The sequence below is a fragment of the Miscanthus floridulus genome, chromosome 9, assembly GCF_019320115.1.
Source record: "Miscanthus floridulus cultivar M001 chromosome 9, ASM1932011v1, whole genome shotgun sequence".
Taxonomy (NCBI): Eukaryota; Viridiplantae; Streptophyta; class Magnoliopsida; order Poales; family Poaceae; genus Miscanthus; species Miscanthus floridulus.
In genome coordinates this window covers 138,462,838-138,480,660 of record NC_089588.1, presented here as the reverse complement: position 1 = coordinate 138,480,660, position 17,823 = coordinate 138,462,838, and the positions used below count along the sequence as shown (strand labels likewise).

The following is a 17,823-nucleotide window of genomic DNA, read 5'->3' as shown; positions in this document are numbered from 1 at the left end:
AGGTGCATCACGTCGATCGCGCTATGGACCTCTAGGACTTGCCAATAGGGTAGCTCCCAAAATATGGACTTCTTCTTCCACATGGGTGCGTGAAAATCGGCGTCGTTCAGAACAGGTTCGCTGCCATGTGCCTTTCCAATTACTACTTTCACATCCTTGACCATATTGAGTACATCCTCACCAGTTCGGTTGCCCGACTTGGTCTGGTGGTCTGCCTTACCTTTAAAATGCTTGCCTTTCTTTCTTAGGGGGTGATTCGTAGGAATAAATCAACGATGGCCAAGGTACACGACCTTTCGATATTTTTTCAAGAATATACCTTTAATGTCATCGAAACAGTGCATGCATGCATTATATCCCTTGTTTGATTGTCCTGAAAGATTACTTAGAGCAGGCCAATCATTGATTATTACGAACAACAATGCTCGTAGGTCAAAGTGCTCCTGTTTGTGCTCATCCCACACACGTACACCTGGTCTGTTCCATAAAAGTAGAAGTTTTTCAACTAGTGGCCTCAGGTACACATCGATGTTGTTGCCAGGTTGCCTTGGGCCTTGGATGAGCGCTGGTATCATAATAAACTTACGCTTTATGCATAACCAGGGAGGAAGGTTGTAGATACATAGAGTAACAGGCCAAGTGCTATGACTACTGCTCTGCTCCCCGAAAGGATTCATACCATCCGTACTTAAAGCAAACCTTAAGTTTCTTACGTCATTTGCAAACTCTAGGAATTCTCTATCGATTGCTCTCCACTGGGACCCATCAGCAGGGTGTCTCAACATATTGTCTACCTTACGGTCTTCTTTGTGCCATCGCAACAACTTTGCATGGTCTTTGTTTCTGAATAGACGTTTCTAGCGTGGTATTATAGGAGCATACCACATAATCTTGGCAGGGATTTTCTTCGTGGGACGTTCGCCCTCAACATCACCAGGGTCATCTCGTCTGATCTTATACCGCGATGCATGACATACCGGGCATGCATCTAACTTCTCGTACTCCTCGCCACGGTAGAGGATGCAGTCATTAGGACATGCATGTATCTTCTGGATTTATAATCCCAAAGGGCATACTACCTATTTTGCTTCGTACGTAGTGGCGGGCAATTCGTTATCCTTCGGAAGCATCTTCTTTTGGATTTTCAGTAACTCCCCAAATCCCTTGTCAGATACACCATTCTTTGCCTTCTATTGCGGCAATTCTAGTGTGGTACCCAACTTTTTCTGCCCCGCGTCACAAGTTGGGTATAGCAATTTCTTGTGATCCTCTAGCATGCGCTCGAACTTGGTCTTCTCCTTTTCACTTTCGCATTCTCTTTGTGCGTCACGAATGGCCTGACCAAGATTATCAGCTGGCTCATCTTCTGCCCCTACCTCTTCTTCAGCTTCCCCATTGCAGTATCATTGAAGGCACCATATTCAGCAATAATGTCATCATTGTCCCACTGTTCTTCTTCACCTTCTTCCATTACAACCCTGGTTTCTCCGTGCTTCGTCCAACAAATATAGTTTGGCATGAAACCCGACTTCAATAAGTGTGAATGAAGACTCCTTGAGCTAGCATATTCCTTCAAATTCTTACATATGGCACATGGGCAGCACATGAAACCATCACGTTTGTTTGCCTCGGCCACACGTAAGAAAGAATGCCGCCCTCAATGAACTCTTGGGAGCGGCGACCAGCATTGTGCATCCAATGCCGGCTCATCTACATTACATGACATACATACCATATTAAAACCTAGAATATAATTAGTTAATTATATGACATGCATACCATCACACAAGGTATTAATTTATGAAAGTCTCGCTACAATATAGACAATCCCAACTACCACTAAAAAAACTAAAGCTAAAATGCACTTCAGTAGCATAAGGATTTCGCGACCAATCTCAACTAAAACAGACAGATCATGCGTTTGTTCAACATCTATGGGCTTCTTCCGCAGGATCACTGCCTCATCAGCCGCCGTAGCCGCCTGTGCAAGAGAGTTTTGCACGTGTTCAACATACTCTTCCTTCCAGTACCAGCCTAAACATCCAGTGCCATCCCACTGAAATTAAAACAAAAAATTAGAACTTTAATCACAATCATCATGAAAATAAGAATAAATTAACCATAATCATCAAATGCGACAAAATAACTCACATTGCGATCCGGACACTTGTAGAAGATACGACCCTTGTTGGGACACTCCTTCCTCACCCAGTACTCCATCACAATCTTCTCCTCACACTTGCCGCATGCAATGAGAGGGAGGTCCGGCCTCAGTCGCTTTGGAACCCAATGAGAGGCCGAGGACCCGGAAGCAGTTGCCATCTACTCTCTATACTCATTTTTAATATAATATAAATTTCTCATTTTATAAACAAATAAAATTAAAAAAACTCTAAAATTCTCTATATCTCTAAACCATGAAGTGTGCTATGCATGTTAGAAATGAAAGCTGAATACTAGTTTTGAATAACTACTTTAACCTTCCTTCATCCAAATATACAAACTTTAAAGTGATTTTGAGCTTAAATGGCTTACAAATAAAAAAAATCCACCATAAAAAACCATATATATCTAGTCCACAAAATGAGATATGCTACTGATGAAACCTGAGAGTATAAAGTTGGTAACCTTTAAAACCAAAGAATCGATGGAGGAATCGAAGAAATCTTGTGATTACCGGCGATGAGGAAGAAGAGAGGCCGGCAATGAAGCAAGAACACTGAGCTCGAAGTGGCTCGGGCTCGGGGAGAAAGAAGGGGTATATAGGAGGGGACCTTTAGTCCCGGTTGGAGACAGCAACCGGGACTAAAGGTCCCTTTCTAGTCCCGACGGAGCCTCCAGCCGGGAGTAGACTTTTACTCCCGGTCAGAGGGACCAACCGGGAGTAAAAGTTAACCTTTAGTCCCGGTTCGTAGCTCCAATCGGGACTAAAGGTCCCCTGTAGTAAAAGCCTGCCACAGTAGCCGTTGGGCAGGGACCTTTAGTCTCGGTTGGAGCTACCAACCGGGACTAAAGGTTTCTCTAGTCCCGAGCGCGAAAAATACCGGGACTAAAGCTAAATTTCAAAGTGGATCAAAAGTCGTTTCTCTACTAGTGGCAGTAGACTTGTTCTGATGCTACAACGAGTAATATTTCTTTGTTGCGTTAATATTTTTTGTTGTTCCGTGAGTTGTTATCGGATGTTTCAATAGCTGAATTGCAAGGTCTCCCTCGTATAGGAAAAAAGGGATTCCGATCGGATGTTGCAGCATGAAACATCTCCGTTTGTTCCGGCAGGAATTCGTTTTTCTTATAATCTCATGGGATCAAATGATGTTATTCTTATCATATATTTCTCATTGTCGCAAACAAAAACTTCTGATGTTGCATCTCGCATTGCTCTGTGCTGCAAAGTCACTTTTGGTCGAACCACTTGTGACATGCGGATCCTCCAAGCCACCATGGCACATGCCATTGAGCGCACAGGCCCCACCGTCATTGATCCACCCACCATACGCCGGATCCTTTGCCGCACTCTCCGACGGTTGCGCATCTTGATCACGGGTGCGAGTCGCGAGGCGAGTCCCTTTGCCTCCGCGCCACAGGTAACGTCCGCTGCCAATCTTATCGGCTCAGGCGCTGGCATCGATGGGAGGAGAAGCAGCAGGGGAGAGGATAATGTTGTGTTTGTGAAACGAGAACAGGGGAGAGGATAAGAACGTGTTGGATCCATAGGAAGGAAGTGGCGTACAAATAAGCATGGTGCGGTCTGGGATTTTTTTTATTCGCATATTAACATTTTAGCGTGAATTTGCACCATCCGACGCTAAGTCTGTCATGAAAAGGGCGAAAATCTGTCACCGTGTCTTATTGAAAAGATTGTATCATAAATCTCCTTTATTTTCTCAAAGTCCGAGGCGAGACCCCGAGAATTCACGATTTTTTTGGTAAAAAAGTACGTGGGGGCGCTGGCGATGTCGAACAGCAAGTCTAATGAGTAATAACGAGTACTAAGCGAGGGAGGTGCTTTATTTGTGAGCTTCTTTGGGTCTCAGGATGGAGGGAGCATTTGGGCTTCGACTCGGTAATAGTGCAAAGATAGTGTTGCGACGCAAACAGGCCCTAAGCCCATGGGCTGCAAAGTAAGGCCTTGTCGACTGGTACGGTGGCCATGAGCTTCAAGGTCCATCTCAATTTTTTATGAATTTTTTAAGAATTGATCAGATTTTAGAGAGTTTAAATACATATTTTTACAAAAAAAGTTTATATTTCTATATTTTTGGGAAAAATCTAATTGACTCTGTCAGCATAGTCCGGTTTACCTCTCTCATGGTCGACATGCATGGTGCCATGTGGACATGGCGCTACATCAGTGAGATCCGTTTAAAAAAACACTCAAAGTCGAAAAAATAGCTTTTCTGGTTGAATCGGATTTTGGTGATAGTTGAGGAAGGTCGAATGAACTTTTTCCTATATATTATGGGAGACAACAACATACAGATATCTTCCAACAAGTCTAAAGGTTGGATGCACATGTACAACCTAACTAAGGGATGGAAATGAAGACAACAAACAGGTGGGAAACCTCCTTAACCATTCCCCGCACGTGTATTTGATCATTGAAAACGAGAACATAAAGCTGGGAACGACAGAAATGGGATATGTAGGAAAACAGAAACAAACAAATACGGATAGCTAATGAAAACTTAATTAAGATAAGATTATAATATGGCTTATTGTGCCTATTTGACATGTTAGGAGCCTTGTTGAAGGGGAGATCCAAGTATCCATAGCAGAGAACAGCATTTTATACAGGATAAAAAAAATGGCTCTTTTATCCATCAACTTTTGTAGGGACAGACAACCTGTGGATTTGTCACGGGGTTGACTCCAATGCAAAATCCAAATCCACAACCTATCCTTATCATCGCTCCAGTGTGTGAACTCGTCGATGCTCTATAGCATTATTAGCACCGGCGCCTCCACGGCACTTTCACCTCGCCTGCTCGCCACACGTCCCCAGAAAGATACCCAGCACGCACGCACCACACGCCCGCGCCGGCGCGCCGCCGCACCAACACGCCCGGCCATCTTCTCCCCGCAGTTCAAGGCGGCCCCGAAGCTCCTACGACCTCCCGGGAAGGGCTGCGACGCCGCGGGATGTGGGGGCGGCACTACTGGGGCGGCGGCCGGCGGCCAAGCTGGACTCCCGGAGGGGACGGAGCCGGCGCCGGCGGCGTGGTGGTGATGTTCGCGTGGCTGTCCAGCCAGGACCGGCACGTGCGGTCGTACGTGGAGCTGTACGCGGCGCACGGGTGGGCGTGCCTCGTCTGCCACTCCGACTTCCTCACCCTGTACGGCCGTCCCGTCTATCTCGTCTCTTCTTCCATCCTTTGCCAGCGACGAAAACCGTGAAATTATGCTATTAGGGAGTAAGAGGTTCTTAGTTCGTTCGCTCTGGCATGTATACGTTCTTGGATTTGCTGGAATCTGGGATTAGCGCCCGGTTCGCTTGGCTTATAAGCCGTACTTTTTCAGCCAACGAATGGTAGTTTTCTCAAACAACAAATCAGCCAATGCTACTTTCAGCCATGGCTTATCAGCCAAGCGAACAGGGCATGGGAGGGGAGGCTTCAGTTTCTTGTCTTCCAAATTACTACCTCTGTCCTGTAAAGAATTGCGTGCCACGAAAAGTGGTTTGACCAAGTTTTTAGTGAATAATATTTATAGTTATGTCTTTAAATTAATTTATTATGAAAATAGATTTTGTAATTAATCTGATGGTATTTATTTGGTATAATAGACATTGATACTTTTTTATCTATAGTTGATCAAACTTAAGGTACTAAAACGTGACACTTTGCTAGAATTGTATTCTTTTGGGGATGGAGGGAGTAGTTGTTGGGGGTATTTGTGGCCACGCAACTGATGGCTTGGCATGGATTCATGATTGCGTTTGATTAGCTGTTTCCAATCCAATTCATTCAGTTATAAATATGCGAAATTTCGTACAGCTAGGTTGGGTAATTCTTGGAAAAGTGTGATGACACTCTAGGGTTACTTTGTTGCAGGAACTTCTATTTTTGGTAGCATGGCTCCATAACTCTGTACAATTGAATCAATTGTTTATTGTTTAATCACGTGCGCGTTACACTTAAGCAGGTTTTTCCCTGAGAAGGCTGCCATGCTCGCAGACAGGGTGATTGGGGAGCTTGTCAAGGTACGCGTTTACCTCAATGCATTGTGATTTCAACCTGCTTGGTTCGTGTTCCATTTGGGATGAATGTTTAGGCGTGTCTATCCGTTGCAATCATCACATGTTGCCATACTGCTCTTTGAATTCCAGGTGCTGAAGATTACACCTGTGCCTGTGGTGTTTGCGTCGTTTTCAGGAGGGCCCAAAGGGTGCACATACAAGGTTCTTCAGGTGAATACCCTTTAGCAGAATAATCTCTCTTGTTGAAGGTTAGACTCTGTGGATCTCAATGTAAAGCTTTATTTATTGACTGACAGCTAATCGAGAGAAGATGTGAAGGGCAACTAAGCCTGGTATGACTCTCTTTTCCTGCCTTCCCTCTTCCTATGAACTCATTGCTCACAGAAATTTTAGTTGGATCTTGTTTGGAAAATGGAAGAAGTCACATCCATTTATTTGTGTATCCGAGATTGAATTTACTCATTTTGAAGAGCCTTTTTTTTTTCTTTTGGCTTCCTACAGGATGAGTACCAGCTTGTACGAGATTGTCTATGTGGACAAATGTATGATTCAAGCCCTGTGGATTTTGTCAGTGACTTAGGCACTCGCTTCCTCCTCGATCCAAGTGTCCTAAAGATGTCTGAACCTCCTCGTGTGTTGTCATGGATGACTAAGGGCATTGCCTCAGGTCTTGACATTCTTTTCATAAACAAATTTGAAGAACAACGTAAAGATTATTGGGAAACACTATACTCATCAGTGGTATGCCCCTCTATTGACTACATTGACTAAAAGCCTGAATGTTGATGAATGTACTTGTGAATGCCTGTAACCTTAGTCCATTGTACATGCAGCATTTTGGTCCAATACTAATACTCTGTTCAGAGGATGATCAACTTGCTACATATTCAGTTGTTCAAAATTTTGGCCAGCATCTGCTAGAACTTGGTGGTGATGTGAACCTAATTAAATGGCATAGTTCTCCTCATGTAGGTATGTTCTCAGTTTTCTGTCTACCTAACAGCAGTTTTAACCAGGAATTGTTTTGATCTTTACTCCATTTCAGTACTAGCCATTTTGATCATTGTGACTTCGTTGCTAAAGTTGTTGGCAAGTTTAAAGAACAGCATTCCACACTAGCTCCCTGTTTACCTCAGCCAACATACCTCTACACAATAAATGCAAAGATTGGACTTGTTATTGATTACTTATCTTGGTTCACTAAAATAAAATGACAATAACTATTCATTTGGTTTGGTTACTGACAACATCCTAAAAATGCGAGGGGCGGAGAATGCATAATGATGGCATAATGGAATTTGTTCCCATAATGCTGGACTTCTCAAGCGGTATTGTATCTGTAGAGTTCCAAAGCTCTCAACTGGAAAAGTAAAACTGGAACATTCACCACAATTGTATTAGTGTACGGGTGCTACTCCCATTAATATCTGAAAGTTGATCGAATTCAATATAATTAATTGAAAGTTGCCATATAATCTAATAGAAGGATTTGAGTCAGTAACCAGCCAGATAATTTCTTTTATGCTGGTGTTCTGAAAATTTCTCTTATTGCTGAGTATTTGTTAGCATGATCTGAATCAATTTGAGATATCCGTTCTCATTCACAATTTTCTCTAGATTAAACACAATCTTTTAAAGGTAAAACATGTATTGTTTTCAAGTGCCTGCACACATTGCCAGAATTGGTTATATTGCCACCTGCGAAGCAGGTAGCTTCTAGTTTTAATGGGAAAATCTTCTCCAAAAAAAGGAAAAAAAAAGTTTTCAGTGGTGTTATAAGGAAAGGCTTGTCCCAGCGCTACTAAAAGGTCATGGTAAAGCCATCATGTATTTTGCTTTTGTATGGAGCTCATTTTCATCAATCCAAATGGAAAGATAAGGTTTGGAAAAACATTGGACCTTGTGTGCAGAATTTTGAGCTGATTATATAAAGCTTGGCATCCATTTCTTTATGTATTTCCTCTCATCTGAAATCAACATTAAGAAGCCCTATGATTGATGCACTTTCTTACAAGTTTCTTAAGACTAAATGGTAAAGAATCTTGTGCATGCTGTTCCCTAAATCCATCAATATCTGGAAAATCTAGTCTTGTGTGGTTGTACAGGACGTCAAGTCACCAACACAATGAGAACACAGAATCTAGATCATTAAACTAGTTCATGACCCACGTTGTAATATAAGAGCTCCTTGCAAGAGTTTGTTATTACTGGTGTTGTCATCAAATAAGTTAATCTTAATTTTTCTTAGATTTAGAAAGGATGGCAAGAGATTTTCCTTAATTTTGTTAGAACAAAAACGACAGTAACTAGGCAACACTTACAACACACATAAACCCACCCTGCCCTGAACAGGGGCCCAAGAAAAAAACAGCAACAGATCAACCACCAAAAGAGACAGAAAAAAATCACACATCGTGGAGCAAACTCGACATAGCTAAACTATATTGATAAACCAACTCCCTGATTAAAAAGCAACTTCCAGAGGCTCCTTTGTGAGCTGCTGAAAGGTCCTACGATTGCACTCATTCCAGATGTTCCACCAGAAGAATATGACCATGCCATCAAAATATCTCCTCACAGCTTTAACAATCTTTGCTCTACATCTGTGCCTCATTGCCACCTGCATCTCTGCACCGGATAGGTTCCTCCAATGTAGCAAGGTTTCCCATACCTGTCGTGTAAATAGGCAATTTTTGCACAAATGGATGGAAGTCTCTGGTAAAGTGTTACGCAATATTCAAATATTTGGCAGACCTTTTCTGCAGATTTAGCAGTCAATATCTTCTGATGCAATAACGTCAGCGGAAAAACAGCATTTTGGTTCTCCTCTTGTCCACCAAATTGGACTGATCTTGAGTTTATTTGAATCCCCCATGAATTGTATGAGATGCACTGTGGGTCGTGTATACTCCATCAGATGTCCATCGCCAGCTTATTTGATCTTTAGCCTCTAAATCACTTTGGGTCCTTCCGATAGCTTCCCAGAGGAATACAGATTCCTGTGTCTGCTGGTGTTGAAATTGGCAGCTTGTGCCCGACTCAATGGTTGTTTTTCTCAGGCATTTGTCTCCAAGATTTTATTCGTGCTTGCCTTTTTCGAATTGCAAAGGGGCATTGTTTCTAGGGGCACTTCCTTCAATCCAACTTGAGAACCAGAACAGAGCCATATTCCCTTTCCCTGGCGTGACCAAAATTGAAGCATGAAACAGGTCCCTATCTGTCTTGTCACAACTCACAAGGGATGTCTAGTCCAGACCAAGTTCTTTCTTTGTTTTTCCACCTGAGCCACATCTAACTTAATCTTAAAGCCTTTGCGAAACATTCTAGATATAAGATGCCCAAACCACCTCTTCCCATGGGCTTGCAGGTCACCGGCCAGCGGCCATTTGATTAGGCAATGCCCACCGCTAACCTTGTCAGGCTCCTCCCCTTTCCAGAGGATTGCATGTCTGATCCCCTATCGTGAGGGATCTTAAAAATTTAGAAGGCATGACTCATATTACACTTTTCTGATGTTGTGTACATAAAATTTGTTCATAGGGATAGATAACCTTGAGCCATATGAAACTAATGAGTATACACTTGTACGCTTTCTTCAGGTCACTATAAATTTCATCCTGATGAATACAGAGCTGCTGTGACAGAGCTACTAAAAAAAGCCTCGGTGCTCTACATGAGCAGAAGACAACTTAATGGATATGATGTGGGCACAAGTGAACACAGTGACACTCCTCCATCCACCTCCAATCTACCCAGAACTGCTGCAAACTCTGTTGGTAGGCTGAGACGAGCATCAATCGATCCAACCGACCAGTTTTTACTACCGAGTTCCATGGAGTACCATGAAAGCAGCGAAGGACCGCAACCGGAGCTGTTTAACATGCCAAGCCTGGAGAGCTTGAGTCTGCATGGGGTTCTGGGGAAGGTGCTGTATGATGTATGCGTCCCGAAGAATGTAGAAGGCTGGGACCTCAAGCCTTCCGCGTCGATGAATGGGAGACACATCCATACTGCTGCGCCTCGGCATGGTAGCTTCAATTCAATGAAATGTGTACGGCGCTCGAGATTGTGAAAATTTTGACCGGAACATGTGGATGCATATAGGTGACTTGTGTATACTATACGAGATAATGCTGTTTGGTGGATGGTGGTGAAACTTGAGATAGCTAATTAGCTATCATCCATCGAATAAAAAGCGAACCTTGATATTTAAAGTTTGCCAACGATGTCCTGTATTTTTACTGAAGGGAATCTGTTCACGTTTATATAGGATCTGGTGGCTTTTTTACCTTTGCCAATAAATGAAATCTCCTTGGCTTGGTAAACCAAAAAAAAAACTAACCTAATTTTTAATGAGTCTCGTAAGGTGAGTGAATTGAAAACATGATTTTGAGCATAACCATGTAAAGAGTACTGAGTTTTGAGAGAATTCCGAGAAGGATCTCGGAAAGAATGTCAATTTTGACAAAACTCTAACCAGAATCATGTAGTGTAGTGAAATCTAAGAGTTAATTGTGTCCTAATCACAGGGTTTAATGTTTTAATGGAGATCACCCTGTTCGTTGATGCTGAAATTTGGCTTATGTTGATGCTTATGCTGAAATGTTGTGAGAGGAAAACGTTGTTCCATGGCTGAAAAGTAGTTCTTAATAAACTCAAACGAACAGGACGTTTGTTGGAACCGGTTGAAGACCACTAGAAATTTAGTCAGCCTGCTTTTTTTTCCTTAGTGATTAATAGAGATTTCAAAGAATCTCATCCTGATTAAGAAAAAAGAAACTAGAGGCGTGCAGCTATGTATGCAGACCTAAAGGGAAACGTTAAGGGGCATACGTGCAAGGAAAAACAAGCATTCAAGGACCAGACGGTCACAGGCAGGGGCGTTCCTGTAAGACAGCTAGGGACCAGCGCGTAAAATCTCAAAAAATTTAGACCATTTCTCAATTTGTGCGTGTCATGTAATCTCCTATATTATATTATGACCATTTCTCCGAGTTTGATAACACTCAGAAAAGTGAGGAGTGGGGCCGTAATGTCATATAATCTCCTATATTATATTATGACCTTTTGGCTCTTACTAGTACAATCTACTAGCTCGTATTTATTTTCTTAGTCAGGTCCCAATCCCAACATTGATTGTTAAGTTGAAATGCATGAACTGCTTAATTAATATATGGAACATTTGTTGCCAAGTTTTTGCTCTAGTTGACCAATGTGAGATGTCCTCCTTTGCTATATATATTTTTTTTAAAACGGTCATCAGCAGACTTTACTTTCTCCGTTTTCATTTACATGTTGTATTAACTTTGTTCTAAGTCAAACATTTATATCTTTAACCATCAATTCTAAAAAAATCATATAAGTTCATGGCATAATATTTATGTTTTAGATTCACTATGAGAAATACTTTCACAACAAATAATTTATATATTGTGAAACTATAAGGATTTTTTTAGAATGGACGGTGAAAGATAGTAATATTTGACTTATGACAAAGCTAATTAATATGACATTGTAAAAAACAGAGAGAATATTGATATACGATGAGAAGAAAAACACTATTTGCTGTTAGTTATAACTCCAGTTTCGTTTTCAGAGCATTACCGATTAATTAAAAATTAATTAGCTATGTGGATCTAAACAATTCATTATACGAAAAATTGTTTAGATGCATTGGGATTATAATAATTAGTTCAAATAATCTACTCCTTCTATCCCAAAATAGATGTCATTCTCGTTTTTCGAGAAGTCAAATACTTTTAACTTTGACAAAAAAATATATAAAAAATATTAATACTTATAATATATAATTAGTATCATTACGTAGATCGTTGAATATACTTTCATAATAAATTATTTAGAGATATAAATGTTGCACGCATTTTCTACAAATCTAGTCAAAGTTGAGAAAGTTTGACATGCACGTATTTCATAACGACCACTATTTTGGGACGGATGGAGTAACTGTGACTATGGGTATTATAATCAAAACAATATTACAACAATCCATCATAGGCCTGCCTTTTGGAGATTATGGGTATTTGGCACTCTAACCAACAATAATCCAAGGATCCAAATACTCCTATTATTATATTCCATAGTCCACACTATAATAATAATAATCCCATATATAATCGCATGACTTAGCTTATCAGCCATGAAACAGTATTTTTATCTCATAATAAATCAATTTCAACCGACTTATCAGCCGAACAGGACTTGCCGTTAGGGAGTACTACCTGGCAGATCGATACAAAAACTGGGGCTACCAATTCTTAAATCTCTCTCTCTCTCTATATATATATATATAACTCCTACAACTAAAAAGAACAAAACGTGGACATTTTTTGATGCGACATTTGTTTTGGTTCGTCCCTCTGCCCACGTCCGTGCGATACCTCGCTCGCTTTGTCGCTCTGCTTTGCCCGTGCGAAAAAAATTCTGCCTCATCGCTCGCATAAGTCACGCCTCCAATCGCTCTCTCCCCCTCACGAGATCCCTCTCCACCGTGCGGTCGTGCCCCTCGCCGTGCGCATCGGCGCGAGCGGATGGCCTGGACCAGGCGCGGCGGACGACGTGGCTGAGGCGGAGAAGGTCGTCGGGGACCACCAGTTTCTCAGGCGCTCGCCGGGGCGTGGTGCAGCCAGGCCGGATCCGGTCGGCGCTCGGTCGGAGACGGCGTAGCTGAGGAGGAGTAGGTCGGCCAGGAAGGGAAGAAGCGCCGTGGATGAGGCGACGGCGGGCATAGGCGATGGCGCCCCCGCGGGCGGGCGTGCCGGCGCGAGCGGCCCCCCTCCCTCATCCCCGCGTGGGCGGGTCCCGCACTAGATCCACCGCCGTCGGTGCCCATCCTGAAGGTCCACGCCGCCACCCGCACCACCTCGACGCCCACGGCTGCGGCCACTGCTGCACCGTGGCTCGCACCCGCGCCGAAGGCGGAGGTGACCCTCGACACCATACCTGCAGCCGCCACTCCCCGCCTCCACTTCGGCCCCCACAGGCAGCCGCACATCCGCTTCCCCTCCCTCCGCGTCCTACGCGTCCGCACGATCTGGCGGGCGGGGACGCGCCGACGAAGCGGGTGGCTTAGGTCGATGAAGCGACCGGGTACACCAGTGCGGTGCGCCCCCTTCACCTCCCGCCGCCCCCAGCTCCCCTCCGCGTCTCTCGCTTCCTGGCACGCGGCCGGCCGGCTTTAGCATCCTCGGACGGCTGCAGGAGGGAGGTTTTCACTTATCCGCATTTGGGCGGGAGCAGCGGCAGCGACTCGCATCTTGGTGAAGTCCGTCTGTGGCACGTGCATCAGCGCAGCGGTGGAGGCTCGCGCATCAAGGGTGGCGTCAGCGTCGCGTGCGTATCGGGGCCGCGGCTGCTGCTGCTCTGCTCCATCCAGCTCGGGCGGCGGCACGTGTACATCCGAGCGGCGGCGGCGGCTGCTACTCCTTCTCGGGCGGTCGGCTCGCTCCAACCTCCAAGCTCAAGTGGTCCAGGCGAGCAAGCAGCACTGATCGGTCCCAGCTTCAGCTACACGGTCCACGCATCTACCTCGACATCTCAACCTCATCCCCTTCCCTTGCTGTTGCTGGTCTGCTCCACAGTCCGCACTACTCAACTGAAGTAGAATATCTTCTTTTTTCAGAGTAAGCATATTGTTCCCAGATATCATTTTTCTTTTAAAAAAGGGTGCTCGGTTACACTGAACCTGCAGAAGCTAACAGACATAAAGAAGATGTGTCCAGTTGTTCAGAACTTCAGATGCATCAATTGTCACATATAAGAAACTCATAGTAACCTGTAGGCTAGCAACTACTAACCTGAAGCTAAAGATGACTGGGATCCATTTCACTAATTATTGAGTGTCTCATTATCACTTCTATTTTGTTCATGTGTAGCTGTTTGGTACTTTGCCCGTCCATTGCAACGGGAACAAAAAAAGATATAACCATGATAATTAAAGTTTGAATGTATGTTGTACCATTACAAAAAAAACGATGTTAAGAGTGTGGTTCATAATGACAAAAACTATATAACCATGCCTGGTATTTGGCTGTCAGTGTTCAGTAATTCAGTTTTCTATGTAACATGCTTTTGTCTATTTTCTTAACTACCAATAATTCAGTATTCTATGGTCTGACTAGAATCATTGGTCGGACTATAATCATTGGTCTGTGCTATGTTAAGAATGGCTTTGGTTGTAGTTTGGGCAAGTTTTCTCATGTACTACTCTTTGTCTTATTGTCTTTTAGGGATCTTAGCTGGGATCAGTTGAAGGGTGACATCTCAGTGTTACTGCCTTGTCCTACTTGCTTGCCATGTCCTGCTTTCTTCGGTGCGCACGACAAGCTAGAAGGCACCGCCACCAACCTCTTCTCCATATTAGATCTTGACCAGGTGAATCCCCCTCTTCTGGGAACTGGGATGCCCTTTCCCTTCTCCTATTTACTAAGATATCGGAGCTGCACGAGATGATCAGCTGCTGGTTTGGCCTGCTGGAATTGATAAATTTTGAGAACGATATAATTGCTAGACAATGTACATGGAATCTAACTTTTTTCATTTTTTGTTTCATGGCAGGCCATGCTACTTGCGTGGGGATGGAGCCATTACAATGTATTAATGCCAATACGAATGTGCTACTCATCGTTGAAAATTTTGTATGATGTTTTGGGTTTAAACATTACGGCATAATGCATATGGTTCCTTAACAGTCATAAATCATATCCAAAAAGTCATAGCACCTTATATTGGCTTACCCATTTTTACCATTAACAAGACCGTCCAAAGTTGGAATACCAAGTCCCTCTTATGGCAGAAAGAAAACTCAACTTAAAAGAATATTTACAGTATCTGCAATGGGCTTTTACAGTTTAACTCTTCCTGTTATTGCATCATTATTTATTACAAGGAGTTCATTGATATTGTATCCTTTATGACTTGCCTGCATACTAATTTTTCTTAGAGAAGTTTAATATAGACTGATATGGACTGCACGATCTGACAATATAAACTGGATGGTAAATCTCTGGTCACTTCTCATCTCCCGCAGAGATTATTGCAATTTGGAGATAAATTTAAATTGTACACGACAATGCATATGGATGAAGATAACTATAATATCCCATGATAAGCTTCCCAGCAAGCCTAGCTTAGACTTTATTATAACAATATATTGGATTATTGGTGAACATCTAACCTACCAATCTTAGACGGTATGTCTTGATGTAAGGTTAAAAGTTTAATTAGACATAGGTATCTATAATGGTAGCATTTTTTTAAAAAAATTTGCCATTGTGATCAGCTTATTAACTTCTCTAATGCAGTGTTATTGCTGCTCTGAGTCTGCAAAAAATGCTTCTTGTGTCCATAAGTCGTTCTAGAAGAAAAACTAATGAGGTTGCATCTCTGCCAGGTGCCTGTTGAGTGTTGAGTGCCCTCCTAGATGCCTGTTGAGTGACCAAACCTGAGACACAAGGTAATTAAGTTAAAATCTTCATATTCTTCCTTTAGGCCTCATCTAATCTGACATCACCCCCACCCAATCTGCACATGCACATACTGCCTGCATTTTGTTCCTCGCAGTGGATAAGCTTATCTTGGCAACTATAAATGCTTGACAGCATATTTTCCATTGTAAGAAGTAATACATACTTTGGATTAATGGTCCTGCATGTACAATTTTTATTGAGGTGTTTTTGATGCTTAACTATATATATGCAGAGAAAGCTGTCTAAAATACTGAAAAAACCTCCATGCAACTGAAATTTATTTTGCCCTAGCAAGTTATCATCAGTGAAGTTGCTGGTTGTGCGAACAAGTTCGTGGTATGAGATCAGCTGATAGTTCTGCAAGTTCGTGGTATGATTGTTGTGGATATAGTGAACTTGCTGCCCTATTTATGATAGATTCGTTAGGAGTAAAAGATAAGAATACACTCTATTTCTTAGACTGATACATTGAGAAATTGGTTATTTGCGTATGGCCAGCCAAAAGCTTCGCCTCATCTTTTATTTGTGCTTGTTTAAATCCAGGAGGGGCTATGGTCAACTCTGGTCCAATGAAGCTCCATCCCTACTGGTATTGAGATTGTTTAACTTTTCACTTTTGAGTGGGCCGTAAGCACAATAACATAGATGATTTTCATCGCCATAACCTCATATGCATGTCATGTCATGACCTCATAGACAGAGTAAAGAGTGAGCTCAATCTTCAGACTTATCTGATTGCTCAATCTTTGATAATTGAACCCTGTGTTGTATCTGGTGCATGACAAGATTCCAAGTCATGTGTATAGAGAACTGAAAGCAGCCAACATAAACCGGACTGCTCAGTGAGAATTGGGAAATTGGATTGTCAATCGAACTTCTAAATGCACGATGATAGAGAGCTATGGATTTGTCAGTGTCCTCGTACCTTTATGGAATTCAATGATGTATACGCTCAAGCTGAGTACTTTTTTGCAGGTATACCTCATACGCCTATATTTAAAAATACATAGTTAACTGTTCATGCTCCTATTCCATCAATAACTATCGTTTATGTTTGTAGATGTCATTGGTATAGTTGTGCATGCGTCTAATATTCGAGGAAGGGATGACGTGCGGATGCGACCGTACAGATATGTGGTGCTGATGAATGAAAGGTACTTACAATGAAAATTTTATCATTGCTCCATGCTATCAATTTTTTATTGTTTGATGCTAATCAATTTTGTAACTTGTAGGTACCACTGCATCATAATAACCGTCAAGTATACATACATATGCCGTCACTTATTGTATCACCGATGTCCTCATATGTATTGACTAAATAAAGTATCAGTTATTACATTTTTTTGCTCGTGCATGATAGGCGGAGTGACCACTACTGACGATTTCAACGAATTGGTATTCAGTCCTATTTGTAATCAGGCGCATGATTTTCAAAGTGAGATTCTTTTGGGGTAATTCATTGATTTAATTTATTGACTACAACACTGACCCAAAAGTTTTTTATTTGTTTATAGGCCTACACAATCGTCTGCTTGTTGATGAAGCTAGATGTTGTCGAGTTCAAGAATTTGCTAAGGACACCGTGTCGCGTCTCATAGATTTAGAGAACTAAATAATATTGAAATTATTTACACGCTTGTGACATGCACTTTGAATAGATGATGGACATGAATTTAGTTTAATATAATAGTCATTTTGTGCATTTTCATTGGTCAAACAGGTTCAAAATATGTGGATTGAGTAATGTTTGTCTGACATATTTGATTGCTTCATTTAATTTGTAATATCGGAGACTTCTTACCGATATAAAATATTATTTTAGCTGTATCACGCAAAGGTCTATATATTAGAGTTTGTAAGCCTACGGTGCCATGCTCTTAGTGACTGTTAATTTCATAAACTTTGCTTTTTTGGATTAAATGTCAGTTTAATGTCTTACAGTATTGTTATCTTAACGTGCGATCCGTGTGTTTTTAGTATAAAAGTTTAGTTGTCCCGTAGCATCGCACGGGCACACTACATAGTATAACTACTACATTCCGCTACAAAATAATTTTATTCCGTAGCCAGACCACATATCAACAGGATCCGGCTAATCCCCTTGGCGCTTGCTTCAGGGCCAACTGTGGCTCAGGAAGG

The 17,823-nt window shown here is 42.3% G+C and overlaps 1 protein-coding gene across 2 annotated transcripts; it reads left to right on the top strand.

The window, feature by feature from the left end:
* The first annotated feature begins 4,956 nt into the window (after positions 1–4,956).
* Positions 4,957–10,413, top strand: LOC136484338 (uncharacterized). Of its 2 annotated transcripts, none has more exons than XM_066481590.1 (7): positions 4,957–5,333; positions 6,142–6,199; positions 6,326–6,406; positions 6,493–6,528; positions 6,698–6,937; positions 7,030–7,164; positions 9,796–9,973. In XM_066481590.1, the coding sequence occupies exons 1-7, from the start codon at positions 5,140–5,142 to the stop codon at positions 9,835–9,837; spliced, it is 786 nt and encodes a 261-aa protein (XP_066337687.1). In that variant the 5' UTR covers positions 4,957–5,139; the 3' UTR covers positions 9,838–9,973. The 2 variants fall into 2 exon arrangements, with proteins under 2 accessions (XP_066337687.1, XP_066337686.1); XM_066481589.1 differs by having other exon boundaries at positions 4,958–5,333; positions 7,030–7,168; positions 9,796–10,413.
* Positions 10,414–17,823: the final 7,410 nt, after the last annotated feature.

Excerpts from the sequence above, each read along its gene's own strand:
- LOC136484338 (XM_066481589.1), top strand. The coding sequence starts at position 5,140 with ATGTGGGGGCGGCACTACTGGGGCGGCGGCCGGCGGCCAAGCTGGACT. Across the intron at positions 6,407-6,492 it reads GCACATACAAGGTTCTTCAG|CTAATCGAGAGAAGATGTGA; the intron begins GTGAATACCCTT and ends ATTGACTGACAG. Across the intron at positions 7,169-9,795 it reads GCATAGTTCTCCTCATGTAG|GTCACTATAAATTTCATCCT; the intron begins GTATGTTCTCAG and ends CGCTTTCTTCAG.